The sequence below is a fragment of the Lissotriton helveticus genome, chromosome 6 (assembly GCF_964261635.1).
Source record: "Lissotriton helveticus chromosome 6, aLisHel1.1, whole genome shotgun sequence".
NCBI lineage: Eukaryota > Metazoa > Chordata > Amphibia > Caudata > Salamandridae > Lissotriton > Lissotriton helveticus.
In genome coordinates this window covers 106,338,467-106,359,713 of record NC_136067.1, presented here as the reverse complement: position 1 = coordinate 106,359,713, position 21,247 = coordinate 106,338,467, and the positions used below count along the sequence as shown (strand labels likewise).

The 21,247-nt window shown below is 45.3% G+C and overlaps 1 protein-coding gene across 2 annotated transcripts in view; it reads left to right on the top strand.

The window, feature by feature from the left end:
- The window catches only part of LRRC73 (leucine rich repeat containing 73), a 154,043-nt gene extending 133,236 nt beyond the window's left edge, over positions 1-20,807 (top strand). For both annotated transcript variants that reach the window (XM_078647442.1, XM_078647441.1), the window contains exons 5-6: positions 9,895-10,087; positions 18,583-20,807. In XM_078647442.1, coding sequence (XP_078503568.1) covers positions 9,895-10,087; positions 18,583-18,653 — 264 coding nt within the window. In that variant the 3' untranslated portion in view covers positions 18,654-20,807. The remainder of the gene's footprint in view (positions 1-9,894; positions 10,088-18,582) is intronic.
- Positions 20,808-21,247: the final 440 nt, after the last annotated feature.

The window sequence follows — 21,247 nt, the reverse complement described above, 5'->3', positions numbered from 1 at the left end:
TCCAAGTTTCATAGCTAATTCTGTTTAATCTCAAAACGTGTCTCTCAGGCAGGTGTTTTTGTTTCAGATGGGCAGAAGTGTGTGAGTGCACCTGCTTGTATGTATTCATTCAGGGACATTTTAAGGATTTGGGGGGCCTTGAGCCAAACGTAGCTTGGTGGCCCCTGTTCGGAACAGTTTCGAATTTATGATACAATTTCGGCTTTTTCGTGCCTTGTTCGGTCAAGTCATGGCCAGGACTTTGTTACATGTTTTTTAAAGAATTTTTGTATATGAATTGAAAATTATTTAAAACTAAGGAAAGAAAAGAGAAAAGATGATAAAAAGGATTATATATTTTGAACAGTTATATAAATAAAAAGAATTTGATCCATCAACTGGGTAGTTAGTCTCTGCCCTGTGGGCTTTTGGATTTATATTTAATCATTGTCTTCCTTAGACAATTTTTTCTTTATTGAATTTATTTCTTCTTCACTTGGCTATAGACCATTTTCAAAGTAAATTTCTCTCCCTATGTATAGCAAGTGTACAATTATTATATAGGGGTACCCTACTTCTCAAACAGGGCCGGACTGGGAACAAAAACCTGCCCTGACAAAGTGCTCGGCCGGCCCCCTCCCGTCTCCCCGCCCCCGGGGGTTGGGGGTGCGACCGAGCTCTTTGCCAGGGCAGGTTTTCGGCCGATTTTGTTACAGGGCCAATTTTGCAGCTATGCTGCAAAAACGGCCCTGTAACAAAAACTGCATCAGGGGCCCAAAACCGGCCCCCACCCGTGCGGCGCACCAGGGGATAGCCCGGTCCCCGCTACGGCCAGTCCGGCCCTGGTCATGGCAGTGCACAGGCACACTCATCCAAATTGTAAATGTGTTTACATCTAATATTCAGGGCTAGTGACGTGTGTTTTAAATATTGTAACACAGCAGCAGCTCACTAATATTACTGCAAATAATCTCTGTGCCCCACTTCCATTTCTCATATGCCATGTCCTGTTTTGATCTATAAAAGCATTTTTATGGATGTTGCTTGAGACATAAACACAACATTTCTATGCAAAATGTCTGCAATAGACACCTACATCACCCACATTAAAAAATAAACTATTGGAAAACAGCATTTAAACAATCTGTTTAAAAATGATTCAAGGTCATCGGGACAATACTCTCTCCAGAACACAGCTGACATTGTCAATCAATCAACCCGTCCATTTATAGAGCGCGCTACTCACCCGCGAGAGTCTCAAGGCGCTGAAAGGGGAGGGAGAGGGGGGGTGCTACTGCTGCTCAAAGAGCCAGGTCTTGAGATGTTTCCTGAACGCGAGATGGTCCTGGGTAGTTCTTAGGTGTGCGGGGAGGGAGTTCCATGCCTTGGCCGCCAGGTAGGAGAAGGATCTTCCTCCGGCGGTGGTTCTGCGGATCCGTGGGACGGTGGCGAGGGTGAGGCTGGCGGAGCGGAGTTGTCGGGAGGGCGTGTAGAACGAGAGGCGGCTGTTGAGGTATTCGGGGCCCATGTCGTGAAGAGCTTTGTGTGCGTGGGTGAGGAGCCTGAAGGTGATCCTCTTGTTGATGGGTAGCCAGTGCAGGTTTTTCAGGTGGGCGGATATGTGGCTGTGGCGAGGAATGTTGAGGATGAGGCGTGCGGAGGCGTTCTGTATGCGTTGTAGTCGTTTCTGAAGCTTGGCGGTGGTTCCTGCGTAAAGGGTATTTCCGTAGTCCAGTCGGCTAGTGACGGGGGCATGGGTAACCGTCTTTCTGGTTTCGGTGGGGATTCACCGGAGGATCTTACGTAGCATTCGAAGGGTGTTGAAGCATGATGACGAGACGGCGTTGACTTGCTTGGTCATCGTGAGGTGGGAGTCCAGGATGAACCCCAAGTTGCGTGCGTGGTCCGTGGGGGTCGGTGCGGTGCCCAGCACCGTGGGCCACCAGGAGTCGTCCCAGGCGGAGGGGGAGTGTCCCAGGATGACTACCTACATTTTGTCTGAGTTCAGCTTAAGGCGGCTGAGCCTCCTCCATTCCGCGACGTCTTTCATTCCTTCGTGTAGGTTGGTTTTGGCGGTGGCAGGGTCTTTGGTGAGGGAAGAGTATGAGCTGGGTGTCGTCGGCGTAGGAGATGATGTTGATGTTGTGTTTGCGTGCGATGGCGACGAGGGGGCTCATGTGGATATTGAAGAGGGTAGGGCTGAGTGAGGATCCTTGGGGTACTCCGCAGATGATCTCGGTGGCTTCTGAGTGGAAGGGAGGGAGGCGGACTCTCTGGGTTCTGTCAGAGAGGAACGAGATGACCCAGTCCAGGGCCTTTCCTAGGATTCCAGTGGAGCGGAGGCGTGTGATTAGGGTGTGATGGCACACGGTGTCGAAGGCAGCCGAGAGGTCCAGGAGGATGAGGGCGGCTGTTTCTCCGTTGTCCATCAAGGTCCTGATGTCATCAGTGGCTGCTATGAGGGCGGTTTCCGTGCTTTGGTTGGCTCGGAATCCAGACTGGGATGGGTCGAGCGATTTGATGGCCTCGAGAAAAGTGGTCAGCTGCTTGTTGACGGTCTTCTCGATTACCTTGGCCGGGAAGGGAAGAAGAGAGATGGGGCAGAAGTTCTTCAGGTCATTTGTGTCTGCCGTGGGTTTTGTCAGGAGGGCGCTGATTTCTGCGTGTTTCCAGCTCTCGGGAAAAATGGCAGATGCGAATGAGCTGTTAATGATGTTCCGGAGATGGGGTGTGATGATGGTGTCTGCTTTGTTGAAGATGTGGAGGAGGCAGGGGTCCGAGGGGGATGCAGGGTGGATGGTGTTCATGATGCTTGTGGTCTCTTCAGAGTTGATGGGGGTCCAGGAGCTGATGGTGGTGGAGGGGGCTGTTGGTTTGTTGGTAGAAGGCGGGGCCTGGGGTCCGAAGCTGTCGTGTAGGTCCGCGATCTTTCGGTGGAAGAACGTGGCGAGGGAGTTGCGGAGTTCTTGTGATGGTGTGATGTCGTTGGAGCTGGCGCTGGGGTTGGAGAGCTCTTTGATGATGTTGAAGAGTTCCTTGCTGTTGTGGGTGTTGTTGTCTATTCGTTCTTTGAATGATGTCCTTTTGGTGGCGCGGATCAGCTGGTGGTGCTCACGAGGGCGCTCTTGAGGGCTGCAATGTATTTTGAAGTTAGGGTCACTAACTTCTAGACTGGGCTCTCCAAATTCACACGAAAACACTGTTTTCTCATTGCATTATTTACTTTTAATTGCAGTTCATATTGTTTTCCATTTTGATTCTTAGATTAAATGTTTACTGTTGATGTATATTTCCAACATAATAACATCTTATGCTGTCTGCACAATAGTCGAATTCATCCAAAGTTTTCAACGTTTCACAATACCCAATGCATTTCGGGTCAAACCATAGCCAAGACCCTTCGTCGGGGGTCTGAATAAGGGAAAACAAACAGGACCAAATTAGTCACCCTGCCAGATCAACAGAAATGTAAACGCCTCGCTGAGACTGACACTAACAAAGAAAACGAAAAAAGAGGGTGCTTTGGAAACCAGTACAGCCCAAGCTTCAACTCTAAATAGGTTAACGCGATGCAAAACAAACGAGCCCAAGGAGGCTCCACCATACGAAAAGTGAGAAGATCTTACGCATTACTGTTAGGCTGAAATATACACGCGCTCACATAACAGTTCACAGTGCAAAACTTACAAGTTTGAACGCGCGTGGAAGCTTCTATGGGAGTCTGCTGAATAACCATAGTCTAACAAGCTGCGTGCTGATAGGGAAACTTCATATCACGTGATCGCGGTGGTAACCAATAGCGTTGCAGCTGAACGGTCACATGTACTGAGTGCGAAGGCTTCAAAACAACATGAGAAGCTGGCGCGATGCCAGGACTGAAGTAAAGGCATAACAAATTCGAATTCAAAGCATAAACATAACGTACATTATCAAACCCGAGTGGGCTGATAAAATAACCAAAATCAAAGAAAAAAATATTAATTTACGAAATTTCAAGGCAATTGAACAAGTTCAAAGGGGACACCAGGATTTGGAGAACAAGTCGGTGCATTATAGGACCCACGCATATTCTATGCGATCATTTAACCCAATTGGCTGGGCTGAGTTCAGTTTTTTCATCCAAAAGTACTCTGCTTTAAGTCTTTGTTTGACGGGATCCATGTCGGGGCGCTGATGGATGACTTCAAGAACCGTAAATTTCAACTGTGATATCTGGTGATGACATTCATTCCAATGACATGCTATAGCTGACTTAAGGTTGCTAAGCCTGATGTTACTTTTGTGTTCTGTGATTCTGATTTTAACTTTCCGCTCAGTTTGACCAACATAAACCTTGCCGCATGGGCATTTGATTAAGTATATGCAGTTCGAGGTGTCACAATTTCCGGAATGCTCAAGTTTGATAGGAAAACCTTTGGTGGGGTGCATTAAAGTGTTGCCACAGATGACATTGTTGCAGTGGATGCAGTTAAAACATTTAGTCATTCCTTTCCAGTTCTTTTTCTCTTTGTTGGGAGTGTTTAACAATTCCTTCAGGTTTTTTGATCTTTGATATGCGAAAGTTACACGATCACTGTATATGTCCTTCAAATCTGGTTCATTTTGTACCAAGTGCCAATGTTTATTGATAATTCTCTTGATTTTAGAAGCATCTGTAGAATATTTCAATACGCACACTGTTTTTTGCATGGTCGGTTTGTTTTTAGGTGTCAATAAATCAATTCTCTTGATTTTGTCAACTTTAGATAAAGCTTGAATGAGAATGTCGTTAGGATACCCTCGTTTTTTGTACTTGACTGATTGTTGCACAATGGCTTGTTTCGCTTGTTCTCCATCAGAGGTTATACGTTTTAGTCGAGTGTACTGCGAGAATGGTAAGTGTTTTTTCAATGGCTCCGGATGAAAGCTTTGAAACAGTAAACTTGAGTTTCTGTCGGTGGGTTTTTGGAACACTCTAGTGGTGATCTCATGGTTAGAGATGTTGATGAATACATCCAGATAAGATATTGCATCCTGAGATATGGTGTGAGTAAATTTAATCCTTTCATTTTGAACATTTAGTACCCTGATGTTTTCTTCCAATGTTTCTCTTGGACCACACCAAATTAGGAAAATGTCATCAATGAATCTTTTGAACATGGTTAATCCTTCAATCCAAGTGTGGTTGCACAGTATGTAATCATTTTCAAACTTCTGCATAAAGATGTTCGCATATGAGGGGGCCCCCCCAAAACCCATGGATGTTCCATTAGATTGATTATAAAAAACACCATTCCATTCAAAATAACTGTGATACAGTGCATACTGCATCAATTCCAATATCAAAACTCTCTGATAGTCTTCCAAGTCGCTGTTCAATAAGCTCCATTCCAGAGCTTCAATGCCCTCTTTGTGTGGAATTGAGGTGTATAATGCTACAACGTCGATTGTGCATAGCCAATATGTCTCGTTAGGTGATAATTTGACACAGTTTAACATATTCAAAAACGCAGTGGTATCTTTGATATATGTGACGCCTTTCTGGACCAATGGTTGTAAAAACTTGTCGACAAACTTGCCAATCGGTTCTGATATCGACCCACAGGCCGAGACAATGGGTCTGAAAGGAGGTCTCCAGGGATCCTTGTGTATTTTGGGCAACATGTAGAGTTGCGGTCTCCTGGGAAATTTAAGGTGAAAAAAGGCATGAGTCTTCTGGCTTATCCATTTCATGTTCAAAGCGTGGTCAACAATATTATACAAAATTTTTTGATAGTCAATTGTAGGATCAGATGTAAGTGGTAAATAGATGTTAGCGTTCTGAACATGCTCATTCACACTGGATGTGTAAAATTTGGTGTCCATAACAATAAGGGCACCGCCCTTATCAGCTTTTTGGAATGTGAGATCTTTGTCATTACAGAGGTTTTTAAGCGTGTTCCATTCTTTCGTGCTTAAGTTGGGCTTATTGACTTTGCTGAAGGAAATTTTCTGAATTTCAGACATCACTGACCTCTCGAATGCCTCAAGTGTTTTGTGAGTGGTTGGAGCACAGAAGGTGCTAGGTGGTTTGAATTCCTGATCCCACACTGGGATGAGATCTGTTTGGCTAGTGTCTTTGAAGAAATATTTGAGTTTTAAGCTCCTGAAAAATTTAAAGAGAGAGAGTTCAGTCTCACCAATGTTAGACCTGTAGGTAGGTACAAATGTGGTTCCTTTGTTGAGTACTGCCAGCTGCATGGAGGTCAACGGTTTCTCCGAGATATTAATGACTAGGTTATCTTCTGTACTTGACTGCGTGTTCGCTTCGCGATTTCCTCTGCTGTTTCTTTTCCTTTTTGCCCTTCTTGTTGCGACGTGGTTGGAGGGGCGTTTGCTGCTGGACTTATGTCTAAAAAAGATGTTTGTGACACGTCTGTTGAACCGGCTGATGTTGTTTCCTTTGGTATGGTGGATTTCTTTAAGGGTGGTCTGTTTTGCGCAATATCCCCATCGGATACTACACTTTCTTGAGAGGAGGTGGTTGCTGATTGTTTTTGTTGAGCTTGTGGTTGCCATTTCCTTCTGTTGTAAATTTCAGCCCAAGAATAAACCTCTTCTAATTTGTAATCTAATGTATCACGACGATACTTGCGGATTTTTCTTTCGTTCACTTCCTTTGCGTATCTGTCGAGTTTCAAATTTGTTTCCTCCAGTAATTTTTCTAGGTCGGGAATGGTATTCAATTGCTCTTTCACAGTTTTAATTTCTTCTTCAATTTCTGTCAACACTTTCGATAGTTCCTCAACTATCAAAAGTATCAAGTCTAGAGAGCACTTGTTCAAAATCTGATACCACTTTTCTAAAAACTTTTTATTGTTCGAACAAAGCATCGGCTTGAGCGCTATCCTGAGTCCCCTAGGGATCCTTTGGTTTTTGTGATAGTGTATGAGGGTGGTTGCGTGCAACCGTTGATTTATTTCTTTTTTGCTTATGTATTCAAATTGCCTGAGAATTTGCGCAGTGGTCGTTTTTTGAGGGGTGATGCGTCTGGTCTCCTGGATGAGTCCGTAGATTTCATTGGCGGCTTCTGAGGTATATACTAGAGTTTCAGCTCTGTTAGTGGTGGAAAGTGCTATGTCATCCAATTGCATATTTGAGAATGGTGCTCAAGGATTAAATAGGCTGAAATCCTGTGACAAACGAGATATGTTATCCTGAGCACTCTGTAGATCGATTAAATGAATGTAACTTTGACTCTTCAGGTGGGTGCCCTGGTCGTCGCACGTAGCCTTAACGTGCCTTGGAAACTGCAATGTATTTTGAAGTTAGACACCTAAAAACAAACCGACCATGCAAAAAACAGTGTGCGTATTGAAATATTCTACAGATGCTTCTAAAATCAAGAGAATTATCAATAAACATTGGCACTTGGTACAAAATGAACCAGATTTGAAGGACATATACAGTGATCGTGTAACTTTCGCATATCAAAGATCAAAAAACCTGAAGGAATTGTTAAACACTCCCAACAAAGAGAAAAAGAACTGGAAAGGAATGACTAAATGTTTTAACTGCATCCACTGCAACAATGTCATCTGTGGCAACACTTTAATGCACCCCACCAAAGGTTTTCCTATCAAACTTGAGCATTCCGGAAATTGTGACACCTCGAACTGCATATACTTAATCAAATGCCCATGCGGCAAGGTTTATGTTGGTCAAACTGAGCGGAAAGTTAAAATCAGAATCACAGAACACAAAAGTAACATCAGGCTTAGCAACCTTAAGTCAGCTATAGCATGTCATTGGAATGAATGTCATCACCAGATATCACAGTTGAAATTTACGGTTCTTGAAGTCATCCATCAGCGCCCCGACATGGATCCCGTCAAACAAAGACTTAAAGCAGAGTACTTTTGGATGAAAAAACTGAACTCAGCCCAGCCAATTGGGTTAAATGATCGCATAGAATATGCGTGGGTCCTATAATGCACCGACTTGTTCTCCAAATCCTGGTGTCCCCTTTGAACTTGTTCAATTGCCTTGAAATTTCGTAAATTAATATTTTTTTCTTTGATTTTGGTTATTTTATCAGCCCACTCGGGTTTGATAATGTACGTTATGTTTATGCTTTGAATTCGAATTTGTTATGCCTTTACTTCAGTCCTGGCATCGCGCCAGCTTCTCATGTTGTTTTGAAGCCTTCGCACTCAGTACATGTGACCGTTCAGCTGCAACGCTATTGGTTACCACCGCGATCACGTGATATGAAGTTTCCCTATCAGCACGCAGCTTGTTAGACTATGGTTATTCAGCAGACTCCCATAGAAGCTTCCACGCGCGTTCAAACTTGTAAGTTTTGCACTGTGAACTGTTATGTGAGCGCGTGTATATTTCAGCCTAACAGTAATGCGTAAGATCTTCTCACTTTTCGTATGGTGGAGCCTCCTTGGGCTCGTTTGTTTTGCATCGCGTTAACCTATTTAGAGTTGAAGCTTGGGCTGTACTGGTTTCCAAAGCACCCTCTTTTTTCGTTTTCTTTGTTAGTGTCAGTCTCAGCGAGGCGTTTACATTTCTGTTGATCTGGCAGGGTGACTAATTTGGTCCTGTTTGTTTTCCCTTATTCAGACCCCCGACGAAGGGTCTTGGCTATGGTTTGACCCGAAATGCATTGGGTATTGTGAAACGTTGAAAACTTTGGATGAATTCGACTATTGTGCAGACAGCATAAGATGTTATTATGTTGGAAATATACATCAACAGTAAACATTTAATCTAAGAATCAAAATGGAAAACAATATGAACTGCAATTAAAAGTAAATAATGCAATGAGAAAACAGTGTTTTCGTGTGAATTTGGAGAGCCCAGTCTAGAAGTTAGTGACCCTAACTTCAAAATACATTGCAGTTTCCAAGGCACGTTAAGGCTACGTGCGACGACCAGGGCACCCACCTGAAGAGTCAAAGTTACATTCATTTAATCGATCTACAGAGTGCTCAGGATAACATATCTCGCTCTTGAGGGCTGTCATGTTTTCTGTTGTTCGTTCTTGGCGCCAGGTTTTTTCGAGGGTTCGGCAGGATTTCTTGGAAACTTTGAGGGCGTCAGTGAACCATGGGGTTTTCCTGTTGCTGGTCCCGCTAGGGTTTTTTTGAGAGGTGCGAGGTTGTCGGCGCAGTTGGTGAGCCACTGAGTGAGGTTGTGGGCTGCATTGTTTGCGTCAGAGCTGTTGGCTGGTGGGTTCTGGCTGAGTGTTGAGAGGAGCTGGTCGGTGGTGATTTTGCTCCAGCATCTGCGGGGGGTTTGTTGGGTGCGATGGTGGTGGGTATCCCTTTCGAAGGTGAAGTGGACGCATCTGTGGTCGGTCCAGTGCAGTTCGGAGGAGTGGCTGAAGGAGACGTGGTTGCTGGCGGAGAAGATGGGGTCGAGGGTGTGGCCTGCGCTGTGTGTGGGGGTGCTTACGAGTTGCTTGAGTCCGAGGTTGGCGAGGTTGTCGAGCAGGGTGGTGGTGTTGTTGTCGTTGTTTTTCTCCAGGTGGAAGTTCAGGTCCCCGAGGAGGATGTATTCTGGTGAGGCTAGGGCGTGTGGGCTCATAAAGTCGGCGATGGTTTCGCTGAATTGTGCGCGTGGGCACTGGGGTCTGTAGATGAGTGTTCCTCTGAGGGTGGTTTTGGGGTCGGTGTGAATCTGGAAGTTAAAGTGTTCGGCGGTGAGGGGTGTGTCTGTCAGGGGGCCCCCTGAAAGGCTGGGGCCCCGGGCCAGATCCCACTTTGCCCATGCCTTAAAAGATCTCTGTTCATTGCGTGTGCATGAGATTGCATCTTGCTTCTGCAGCTTGTCCGAGCTCCAGCTCAGGTACAAGAAGGTGAAGGCCACTGATGCCCTGGCCTCCCAGAATCCTCTGCGATGCTGCGTCTACTACAGATTGTTTGACCAGAATCCTTTGCTCTCTAGATCCTGCTGGACATGGTGGAGAACTACCCGACCACCCTACGGACCCTCATCCTGGCGGAGAACGACATCAGCACAGACCTGCAGCAGCAGATCTCCGACCTGCTGTCCGAGGGCGAGGACGAGGAGGAGGGCGACGGGCACGAGCTGGACGGACAGGGGCGGGAGAAGCACCCCTGGATTGCACAGCGGAAAAGTAAGGCCACCAGGTGGGCTGGGTGGTGAGGGCGGGCAGAGGTGGGCTGAAATTACTCATGCAGCAAGGCCTGTATCTGCTGCCGGGTGTTGTGGATGTGGCTTAACGGCTAGAGCGGTCGATCTCGAAGCTGGGGAACCGGGTTCTAGTCTCGGCAGGGACACTCAACATCCTGTGATTCTGGATAAATCACTTAATCTCCCCGTGTCTAACAAAACGAATGTGTCCATCTGTAATGCAACTGGTGCTCATGTAAACCGCTCTGATACCTTCGGGTTGAGTTTGCGATATATAAAACTCTCCCCCCCCCCCCCCCAAAAAAAATGAGGGGGATTGACTTCCGGTAAAGACGTCGAGCAGGTAGCCGTGGGATGGGCTGTGGGAGCAGTAATGTGAAGCGAGCATTTGAAGGGTGCTCGGTGCAGATGGAGCTAGAGGCCGAGGGTGGTGCAGAACAGCCCTTTGGGTGCCCCAGCCGACCATCTGCAAACGAGGTTTGAGGTGGGAGTTGTACGGCTGTGTGAAGTAAGTAGCTGGACTCCATATGATGGTGGAGCATGAAGGTGTATTCACTGCTAGAACCTTATGAACATTCCTACCCTCCTTTGACATTCTATGATCCACACATTCTACCTTCGGACTCTATACCACAACGTTCTCTACATCATCTTACCACATTGTGCTTATTGAATGGCATAGAAGCCCAGTTAAGATGCAAACAGTATTGACATAACATTCCCTCATGGTGGATCTGTTGACCTGGGCCATCCTGAACCTCAGACCTGCAAACGCCCCTGCCTGCTCCCTGTAAGGATTCTCAATCAACGATCAGATTCCAGATCCCGGAGAACGATTCTGCATTGCTATGGTCCCAGACGCATCTGGCTCAGCTGGCGTCTTGTCTTCGGATGGTCCTCCATGCCGAGCTCCACATCAGCTAGCCACTGCCGCATCTGGCAGATAGTTGGGGTGAGTTGCTGGAAAGCCCGTCCACGCCTACCCTGGCACACCTGTCTCCAGAACCAATTTGGAGAGGATTGTCCGTGTTCCCAATCTTCTTGTAGGATGCTCCTTCAGCGACCCCAAATTTTGTTCATGATTCCTGACTGACATCACAGTTCAGGTCTTGTGCTCGCTGTGCTGTTTTTTTTCAATGCTTAGTAGATGATCAAGATGGCAACCATGCCCACCTTTCCCTGGAGGTGCCATCGCACAGTGCATGTTCCTGGTGAACCCTCATATTGCAGTGGTCCAGAGAGCGGACAGTTGGAGCGAACACCCTGACTATCGATCAGTGTGAATCCCATCAAGGAGTCCCCCATTCTTCAAGACCCGAGGTGCCCAGTCATCTGCACCTCTCTTACCTGCTGGAACACCAGCGCGGAGATGTTCACCCCCCGGAAGGGCAAGTGACAGTTCCGAGGGGACAGCCGGATTCCTTATTCCCTTCTTTTCTACAGAAGATCAAGGACAGATCGATAAGATTTTCTTCTATTGTTTCCTCCTCGCCCTTGAAAGTCAGCACTGCAACATCATGCATTTTCATGCAACGGACCTTGTGTCCCCCAGAGGTAGGGCCTCCTGATGACGGAGGTAGGATCCAGCATCCCTGGCTTCCATAGGTCAGCTTGAGCGCCTGGTTCCTTAGCAGTGAGCCTTTGTTCATCAGTGCAACTTTGTCTTCCATCTCCATTACTTTTGCTGTGAAATCTGCCCAGAAGTGGTGAATGGTAAAGCCTGTGATGTAGTAGAATATAGTTGCCCATATAATGCCTTCCTCACTTCTAAAATGTGGGTTCGCTTTCCTTAATGATACCCTTTCACCATTCCATCAGCTACCGGCTATAATCAAAACACAATTGACTTTTTTTTTTTTTTACAGACAGAAACTGGAGAGGGGAGCATCTTCATAGATCCCAACCTCATAAAGGAGGGCAGCTCGGAATTCAATCTTGCCATAATGTGTGTATTTGTAAAGCACGTGTTCACCCCGAAGGGTTTCTTGGCGCTGAATAACAAATATTTATTTTTACCCAACTCAATGGTACTCATTTTATTGACCTCAAAAGGATAAACGGCTGAATGGATCAGCTGGGATTTGAACATGTGACCATGAGGTCCAGACCCACGGGCCGATACAGTGGACAGATTTGTCATCTAAGCCATCCGACCCGGCTGCCCCACCATGCTTGCTTAAGGGGGTAACCATGTTGGCCAGAACAAATGTAAAAGAAACAAAATTTCATGATGTGGAACATAAACGACCTGGGAGACAGGATTAAACGTGTTGTGGTTGGACGATATTTGAGGCAACTTAATCCAGAGGTCATCTTGTTGTGAACAACACACATGGTAGGCGAAGCGTGTAGGTTCATGGCCGAAGGGAAATACAGGCTGGTTGAATCAGCTGACTTTATATGAGGATCAAGAGAGATGGAGGTTGTGATTTTTTTTTTCTAAAAAGGGTCTCCTCTTCATGACACTTGCAAAATGGGAAGACCCAAAGTGGTGTGACGGAGCCATGAGGGTTACCTGTGCTTGATTTGTAAAAGAAAGAGTGCTGGTGCCCGAAGCTCTGGTCAGAAACCCGCAGCCAGTGCATTTAAACGTCGGTGGCACCGAATGCCAGAGCTCGTCGTCTTAAATCCATCTTCTGCCTCTTTAATCCACTACTAGAAGACACTCCCTGAACCTTTATCTCAAGCTTGCAGGTACTTGCTTCCTCCCTTTGTGATGGGTTTTCCATCTTTCTCTTCCTCCGTTGTTCCAATTTGGGTGTTTTTCCCTCTCTTATGCTTGGTAAATATCTGATGCGGAAAAATAAGTGGCAGTCCCCAAAAATAAGCGCCGGGGACCCCCACCAGCGTCCACTGGCTCAACTTAAACAATTGGGCTGACAAAAATTGACATTTGTCAGCGAAAAAAACCCTCCAACACTAGGATAAGGTGCTCTAATAAGTGGGATAGAAACTCACCAGAATCACTGCACGCTATAGCGGGGGACTTTAATGAAGTAATAGACAGTTTATGTTATAGTGCCCTCAAAAGGCGCTACAGTGATAAGAAGGAGACACGACTGACAAAATTTGCTAATGGGTACAGCCTGACAGATGTATGCAGGAAGGTACGCCCACTCAATACGATCAGGTAAGTCTGTTTTTCAAGAAAAATACTCTTGCAGTTAAACAGTCAACAGTGCATTTTTTAGAGGCTGCAATGTTATCCTCTGGAAGGAAAAACAAATACAGCATACAAGTTCTCTGCAGCGATTTACGAGACCAACCTCCTGGACTTGAGGTGAGTATGGGGCAAGGTCCAAGGCAGCACCAGCAGAACACCACCCACGGCACAAGAGCGGCCTGATGCAGTGGTACCAAACAGCATCGGGCACCCAATGCAAGTCGATGGTGATTGGTCTTTGTGAACAGATGCTGCAGTGTTGGACTAGTCAGGCTGAACCAACAGGGGGGCCACAGACCTCACAATGTTCGGGGATGGGGGGTTGGGGGGAACACCTTCAGCCCTCTTCTCCCTGGAAAAACAACAATTGATGGACGGAATGTTGCACAATGGCAAAACATTCACCCCCAGTCACAGATCTGGGTTTAATCCATCGTTATTTTGCTCACCACACCACCCCAGTTCAGACATGGCCATATGCAAATCAGTCTTGACCCTGTGCCTCATGGGAACAGTCTAGCCCGAACTGCCAGCCATGTCTTCCCTGGACCGGAATCAAGCATCCTAGGAACGGTTTCTGGCTATCAGCCGTAATCAGCCAGGATAGCTTTATTCCAGTGGCATGGAGAGCACGGGACTCACGTCTGAGCATACCCATCCCACTCGGGGTGACAAATGCAAAACAACAATTGATGGACGGAATGTTGCACGATGGCAAAACATTCACCCCCAGTCACAGATCTGGGTTTAATCCATCGTTATTTTGCTCACCACACCACCCCAGTTAGGCCCAGACCTCTGTACTGGGGTGAATGTATGACATTGTTCTGCATTCTGTCCATCAACTGTTGTTTTTGCACCTCTTCTCCCTGGGCCAGGGGCGACTGGTGTGCAGGTTTTCTTCACCGGTAGCGGTCATGGTAGATGGGGCATGCAAACAGATGTTGTAGGCGACTTTGAGAAGTCCAAAGCAGAGTAACCCCAGGTGGGCTTCATGCCTGGAGAGTCAGGGGACCACACTCTCATCATTGGCCCATTTCAGCTCGGGCTAGGCAGCTCGGGTGCAGTGGTGCTTCCCGGTGTTGGGTTTCCTCGGTCTTGTCCCCTCACAGCTCAATCTTTCGTACCTGCAAGATGCAGGAGAACAGCTCCGCTGTTCCATGGGAGTTCCTGTGTCTTTGGAGAAGTATTAGCAGTCCTTCCAGGCTTTAGAGGATCAGCAGTATGCAGGGAGAGACGACTTTGGCGCAATTGTCGAGAACTGTGGAACAGGCCGGCAGGACTGGTGCCAAGTCAGTTGCTTCCTCTGCAGTTCTTGGTTTCCTGCTCTTCAGTCATTCTTCTTTTTGTCATTAGGATCTGATTCTCTGGTGCCAGGAGCTCCCCTAAATGCAGAATTTAGGTGTGTTGGGGAGGGTAGGATAGTAGCCAATGGCCTACCTATCCTTGGGTCACTACGCCCCCATATTACCACTTTCTCGGGGAGGTGGTCATATCAGTATCCTAGAATTCTTGATTTTGCCATCACCAAGATGGCTAATTTGGGGACCCTCTTTGGTACCTCAGGCCCTATGTACCATTTAGTAGGGCCTTTCAGAGGGTACTAACTGTATTGCCAATTGGGGGATGCAATTGTTCAGTTTTGGGAAAGAGATCTGGCACTGGTAACCGCCTGATTAGCAGGTACCCAGTGCACTTCCAGTCGAAATCACATCAAATATCAGGCAAAAAGTGGGGGGTGACCATGTTGAAAAGGGCACTTTCCTACAATGGCCCTGTTAGATCTTGCCAAGAAGACACAATCTTTTACTGTGACCTTGCAGTGATCACAATAGGCACAGTATCTTACCTACATTTGGTGTGGGTTCTTCCTTGGTCTTAATTTTTAACTAATAATTATCATCTATAGCTCATAGGCACAGTTTCTATGGAAAGAACATTAGGGCACTATGAAAAGACTCAGGCAGGTAATTTGGTTATTGCAAAATCAATGCATATAAGTAACATTTTAAGCAACTCAGTAATTAATCTTACAGCATGTAAGTATATAACCACCCATTAAGTCAATGTATTCTAATTCATAAAGAGGATAGTTAAGGTTACACTATTTTGTCAGTAAAGCATTTTCATGAATATTTATCATAATTGGTTTTTTTTTATAACACCCAGTTAATAAGCATGTTAAGCTTATTGCATCTAAATTCTTCTATTTTTACAAATGCAAGCATGCTTATTTGGTGCTAGTACTTCAACTTGTCTCAGTTTCAGAGTCTTTTTTTTCTAGACCTGCAACGTGCACATTTGAGTTTCTGTCTCTTAATCCGTTATGGTGTGGTCTAAAGTATAATCCGGTTTTACGCTGCTTCAGGTTACTCAGACCCACCATGAAGCGGCTTCACAGATTTACATAAGAACAGGGTGCAGAGGGAGTTAAAAATCCTCTTAGGATATACTGAGTCCCTAAAAGAATCAACCGGAGAACAGTAAAGCGGAGGGCATTCTGCTGGAGGATTTACTTCCCACTTCTGAATTTAACTAACAGCTCTCAGGTTTGGCTATGCTCAGACAGAATCTGAGGAACAATGCCACACACTCAGCTCTGTGTCCTTAGATAAAAGCTTTCACAAACACCAAACTGGGGGAAAATTCTTCCCAGAACCGATGGCTGCAACATTCTGGATTCTGTCATTTGTCCAAGCCAGACTAAACACGCCTTCTAATCCATCATGTATAGCATCTCATGTCTGAAAAGCTTCTGCTGTAAGACCCATAAACTCTCTCCACAACTTGAAGGAACCAGGTCTGTCCAGGGTCAAACAACAAAATAAAAAATCTTAATTATGCCGTTAGAAGGCTGTATAGGTCTGACAGGCATTGTTGATGCAAGCTGGCCCTGGGGATAGAAGATCTGCGGCCTCCAAGTTGAAGAGGTTGAAAACAGCAGCCTGCATCTATCTCAGCCCCCTCTAGCCAGACTGGGAGGGAGTAGATGGATCTGGCCAGCTCGCTGCACGCATCTTATATACTCCTTACAGATGGCAGTACTCTGTTTGTGCTACTTGCTCACAGTTTGCTGAGGTTTTCTCATGCAACTAAGACTGAACCATATATGGTTGTGGGTCACTGTACCCCAATCCTCTGGGGTCTCCTGTTCTTACTTTGTCCTGATGATGACCCTCGTCTAAGTAATTGTGCTAAGAGGTTGAAACGTTGACAACAACATATGTGGACTGATTTTAAATTCTAAAAGCAAATCAGAGGAGCGCCAAACAGTCTCAAAATGTGTAATCATCCATAATGTGGAAGTCTTCCAATCATCAATCCTTAGGCAGTAGGTCAAGTTCAAGAAAATTCTTTGTCTTTTATTTCAATTATCACAGATCGATATCCAAATATCAAAACAGTCAGAATTTTCTTCTCTATTATATCAATTCGATTCACAAGATCATTTCAAAATAATACATCAGCCAATGCGTTTCGTCCTCAAAGGATATCATGGCTGAAATAAAGTGATAAAATATAAATCAGCACACAGCTCATATTGTTGGGTTTCAACAAATTACACAACAAGTAATCACATTGTAAACCCTATTTCAGCCCTGATGATGTCCTTTGAGTTACTGCGTCTTAATCAGTTATGGTGTGGTCTAAAGTATAATCCGCTTAACTGATTAAGAGATGAGGCGAGATGTGGGTTCGGCGAGGGAGGGCGAGTAGAACTCTTGCGGCGGCAATATGGATGGTCTGGCTAGAGTCGGTCTACGAATTGCTTGGAGATTCCGGCATAGAGTTGTTGCCGTTGTGTCGGTGCTATCATTGTCAGTACAAGCAACTCACAGACACCAGCAGAAAATCAAACACGCATATGCAGAGGAACATTGTATCATGTCCTCGAGCAGGCAAGAAATCCACAGACACATCATAAAGGAAAAAAACACCTCTGAAGGTATCACTTGTTTTTAGTGCAACACAAATGAACAGACAAGCAGCCCATGTAGATACTACCAGACAGAAAAAACTTCTGTAGAGAAGCACTAGATCATGGCATGCTATACACAACTGGAGCAGTCATACAGTCCATAGACAACACCAGACAGGGCAAATGAAACACCTGCAAATGAAACACTGCCAACACCTACAGACTGAAAATATCCTACACCCAGCAAAGACACAGTTAATATATAAATACACCCTTAAACCCAGCCCAGAGGAGCATCAAATACACTAACAGGATTCATGAAAATAAAACCTGGCAAGCAACATTTTACCCAAAGTACTTTGCTAAATCACCCACAATGGCACACACATGACAATACCTCAGCACCCAACATGCCCATCTGGTGTGAACTTGGAATAAACCTGCAGTGCTCATAGTGTACAGGACAAACCCATAGTGCATTCACAGCTTTGCACATACACTGTTCAGAATACATAATAAAAGAAACCTCTTAGTGCAGTCACGTGTAGTGGTGGTCCGCGAGACATTGTACATTAACCGTGAAGTACTGCTCTTTCTGCTTTCTGCTCTTATGAACAGAATCCTTGTAACTTATCTCCAGACATCATATTGACCCCAGAAGGTATCTTCTTCACCTAGCAGACTGCTACTTTCCATCTTTCCCCAACCCCGAGGCTCCTGTATAACTTTTACTCACCCCCCCCCCCCAGAGTACATCCCACTTCCTCAAAGCATGGCAAGGAGGAATGGATGCCCATTGGGGGTGCAGAGACCTCTTGGGGCCTTTCGGAGAATACTTCAGTTCTGTAAGTTGGAATGTGAGTTTTAACCGAACAGCCCGGGGCCATAAAGCGGGTGAGATGTTTATCCTTGTAACTCTACTTGATAGTGTCAAAGATAGCCAACAAGTTATTCTCTTGCGCAACATGCAGCAGCACCGGTGAAAGGTGGACCCCGTAAATGAATCCTAATTTGCTGCTGAACCCCCCAGAGTTAATTGCTTCCAAAGTATATTAACTCCTGGTATGTATGACCTCAAGTACATACGTGCTCAAATGTTAATATATACAGTGATTGCTTAGGATGCATTGTAGAACGACAACTTGATATTGCAAACTTGCTGTGTAAGATCATTGTTAAGGAGGTTCTTATCCGATAATGGATGGGACTTCTACTGTTCAAATGGACCTCACGTACCCGCGGCCCGGTGCCTCCAACAGGGACTGTGTCAACTGCAATGCACTGATCTCTTACTTCCAAAGATATCCAACCCTGGTTTCAAGCCAATGGGAAATAAGGAACTCTGCTCACAATCCAGTGTATCTAACAACCATGTCTTGTTCTCTTTCCTTTATAGATTCCAATTCTCAGATGGTGCTGCTGACCTCTGGTCTGGGGGACAACCTGTTTGCGGAAACCGAGATGTGACCAGGTCGTCCTCGTCATCCTTTGGAAGCACAAGAGCCCGTGTGCACCTTTTTATTCATCATTGGAAGTGCTGTACAGTCAAAAACTTACTTTAGCACAATTGCTTTCACATGGAGCTCACATGCCTTTTATTTGCCCCTTTCTTTCCATCGTGATGGGTTGGTTGTGTGCTTGTATTTGTGACTTGAATTGTGAACTGACTGTGGTGATCCAAATGCTGCATGTTGTTTGCCCCTAGCGCCCCATCACAAGACAAGCCTTACAAAACTCTCCACCATGTGGGAGGGTGGAACAACATTCCTTATCCACCTCTGAGACCGGCCTTATATCCCCTCCCACAGAGGGTGGAGCGCTGACGCCAAACCCCTTGTAGGGCAGGCTGTGCACCTTTTCCTACAAACGGAGAAACAGGTTTTGCATCCACTTCCTCATCTGGCTAAACATAAGGGAGCTCACACCGCCTCATGTGATTGGCCTTGCACTTTTCTCTCTCATGAGACAGGCCGCACACCTGCTGATGAGACTGCACAACTGTCTTCTGAGAAGTCCTACATGCTATCGCGGCCGCCTTCCTTAAATCTCAGTTCCCCATCCGGCCCACATCCTTTTCCCAAAAGATATTCAACTACTCTGTAAATCTTCAACTCAAGAAATGTCCTGTAACTCACTCAGTCTTAATGTTAAGGAGCATGCAGTTACTCCGTGATTCTCCATGTTAGAATTGACCCTTCTCCTCAGCTTTATCAGCTTTATCTTGAGAAATGCCTTTACCTGCCCCTGGACTTCATCTTAAACGATCATTTAAAGCGGTATCCCACTCAAAATTCCTTTTAAGAAATAACCCATGCCTCTCTGACCTGTAATCTTAAGGAGCACCCAACCTTACACTTGACCTTCATCTTGAGGAGTGGGCTACTCCTGACTTATCCTTTAACATCTACACCCAAAGGTCCTATTATGGAGACTTCCTCTTCAGAGATGGCCCTTGTTCATTATTCATTCTTCAGTTTAAGAAACATTTAACAATTTCCTTAACTTTCATCCAAAGAATTGACCAACTCCTCATTCAGCCTTCATTTTAGACTAATGTGGAATTCCACGACCTGCTTTCACCATATGAAGGCTCAGGATTCAACTTAATACAGGGAAAATGCCTCACTCAGCTTTCATCTTGAGGAATAAAGCATATCTCATTCAACTGTCACCTTGAGACCTATTCAAACCTCCACTAACTTGTTGTTAAGACGTGCAATAAACATTTTGTATTTTTTTTCCACGCAAGGTTCCTCTTAAATGGCCAGTGACTCCCACAACCTCCATGTGATGGGCGTCCCATACCTCACTTTCACTCACCACGAGATTTTGAACTCTGTGAATGACCACTGAGATATTGCAAGGGTTGCAAGACCCACCTAAGAAAAGCGCCCTAAAATTCATACAACGTCCCACAAACCACTCGACCTTCAAACCAAGGTATACACCAGTCCTTACCCTACTCTTTCCAAGACATGTCTATCTGCCCTAATAGGTTATGCCTCATTTCAAGTAATGCCCTTCTTCTCACACTTTCTCAAAATCACGATAGATCTAATTTCTTGGCCATTCTCTAAGGAAATGTCCCATTAATCACATTTCACCTCCCCTTCACCTTAAAGGACTCCCCATGCTGGATTCCTTTCATCAAATCTAGCCCTATTTTGTGCACTAATCTACTTCCCAGAGGTGTTGTATTGACTAACACTGCACTACCATTCAGGCTTCACCCACACCCGTATACATATGCCTTGTGAATCAAGTAGGTTTCCTTCAATAGTATCCCCATGCCTTCTTCAGCCGTTAACCGGAAGAAATGGCGCGCACCCGTCCACTCCTACTTCCCAAACCCCAGAGTTCCCTGAACTCACACCTACGGAGACTTCCCACACCTGCCAACATTTTTAGTAAATATCCTTTGCTGAGACACATCACGCTACAGTAGATATAGATTTCTGACTACTTATGAAAAACATATTTATTAGAATTTGTATATTTGTTAAAAAAGTCTCTATATAAATTATATATATAAATATTCTATTGTTCCATTTGATGCTTACGGAAACAATCTGTGATGGACTTTCTCTTTATGGAAGTTTTATAAAGTTATACTGTAAACAAGCTTGTTGTGTCTGCTCTTCTGTGCAACGGAAATAGGTGGTCTCTGTCGGACCTTCAAGGAGACTGCCTCCCCCCCCCACCCCCCGCCAAAAGTGAAATGCAGATCACTACTAAACTATAATAAAAAATTTTCACACTTATCTTTCTTTTCCTCGAACGGTAACACGGTTCTCTGCAATCCACACACACTCTAGACAGCTATCTCGGTGCTCTTATGTCTGTTGACAAGTTTCACACACAAATGTGCTTTTCAAGCCCAGTGAATATACAAGGACACAGATGACAATGTCTATCAAACTAAACAGCATATTCATTGAACTTCGGTCAACCCCTGTTTGAGGTTTACATAAACTTTCCTGTTGGTTTAATCAGTGATTAATAAATAATAGATGTGTACAAAAAATCAGAAACAATTGAAGATCCTTTTATGAATGTGTTTA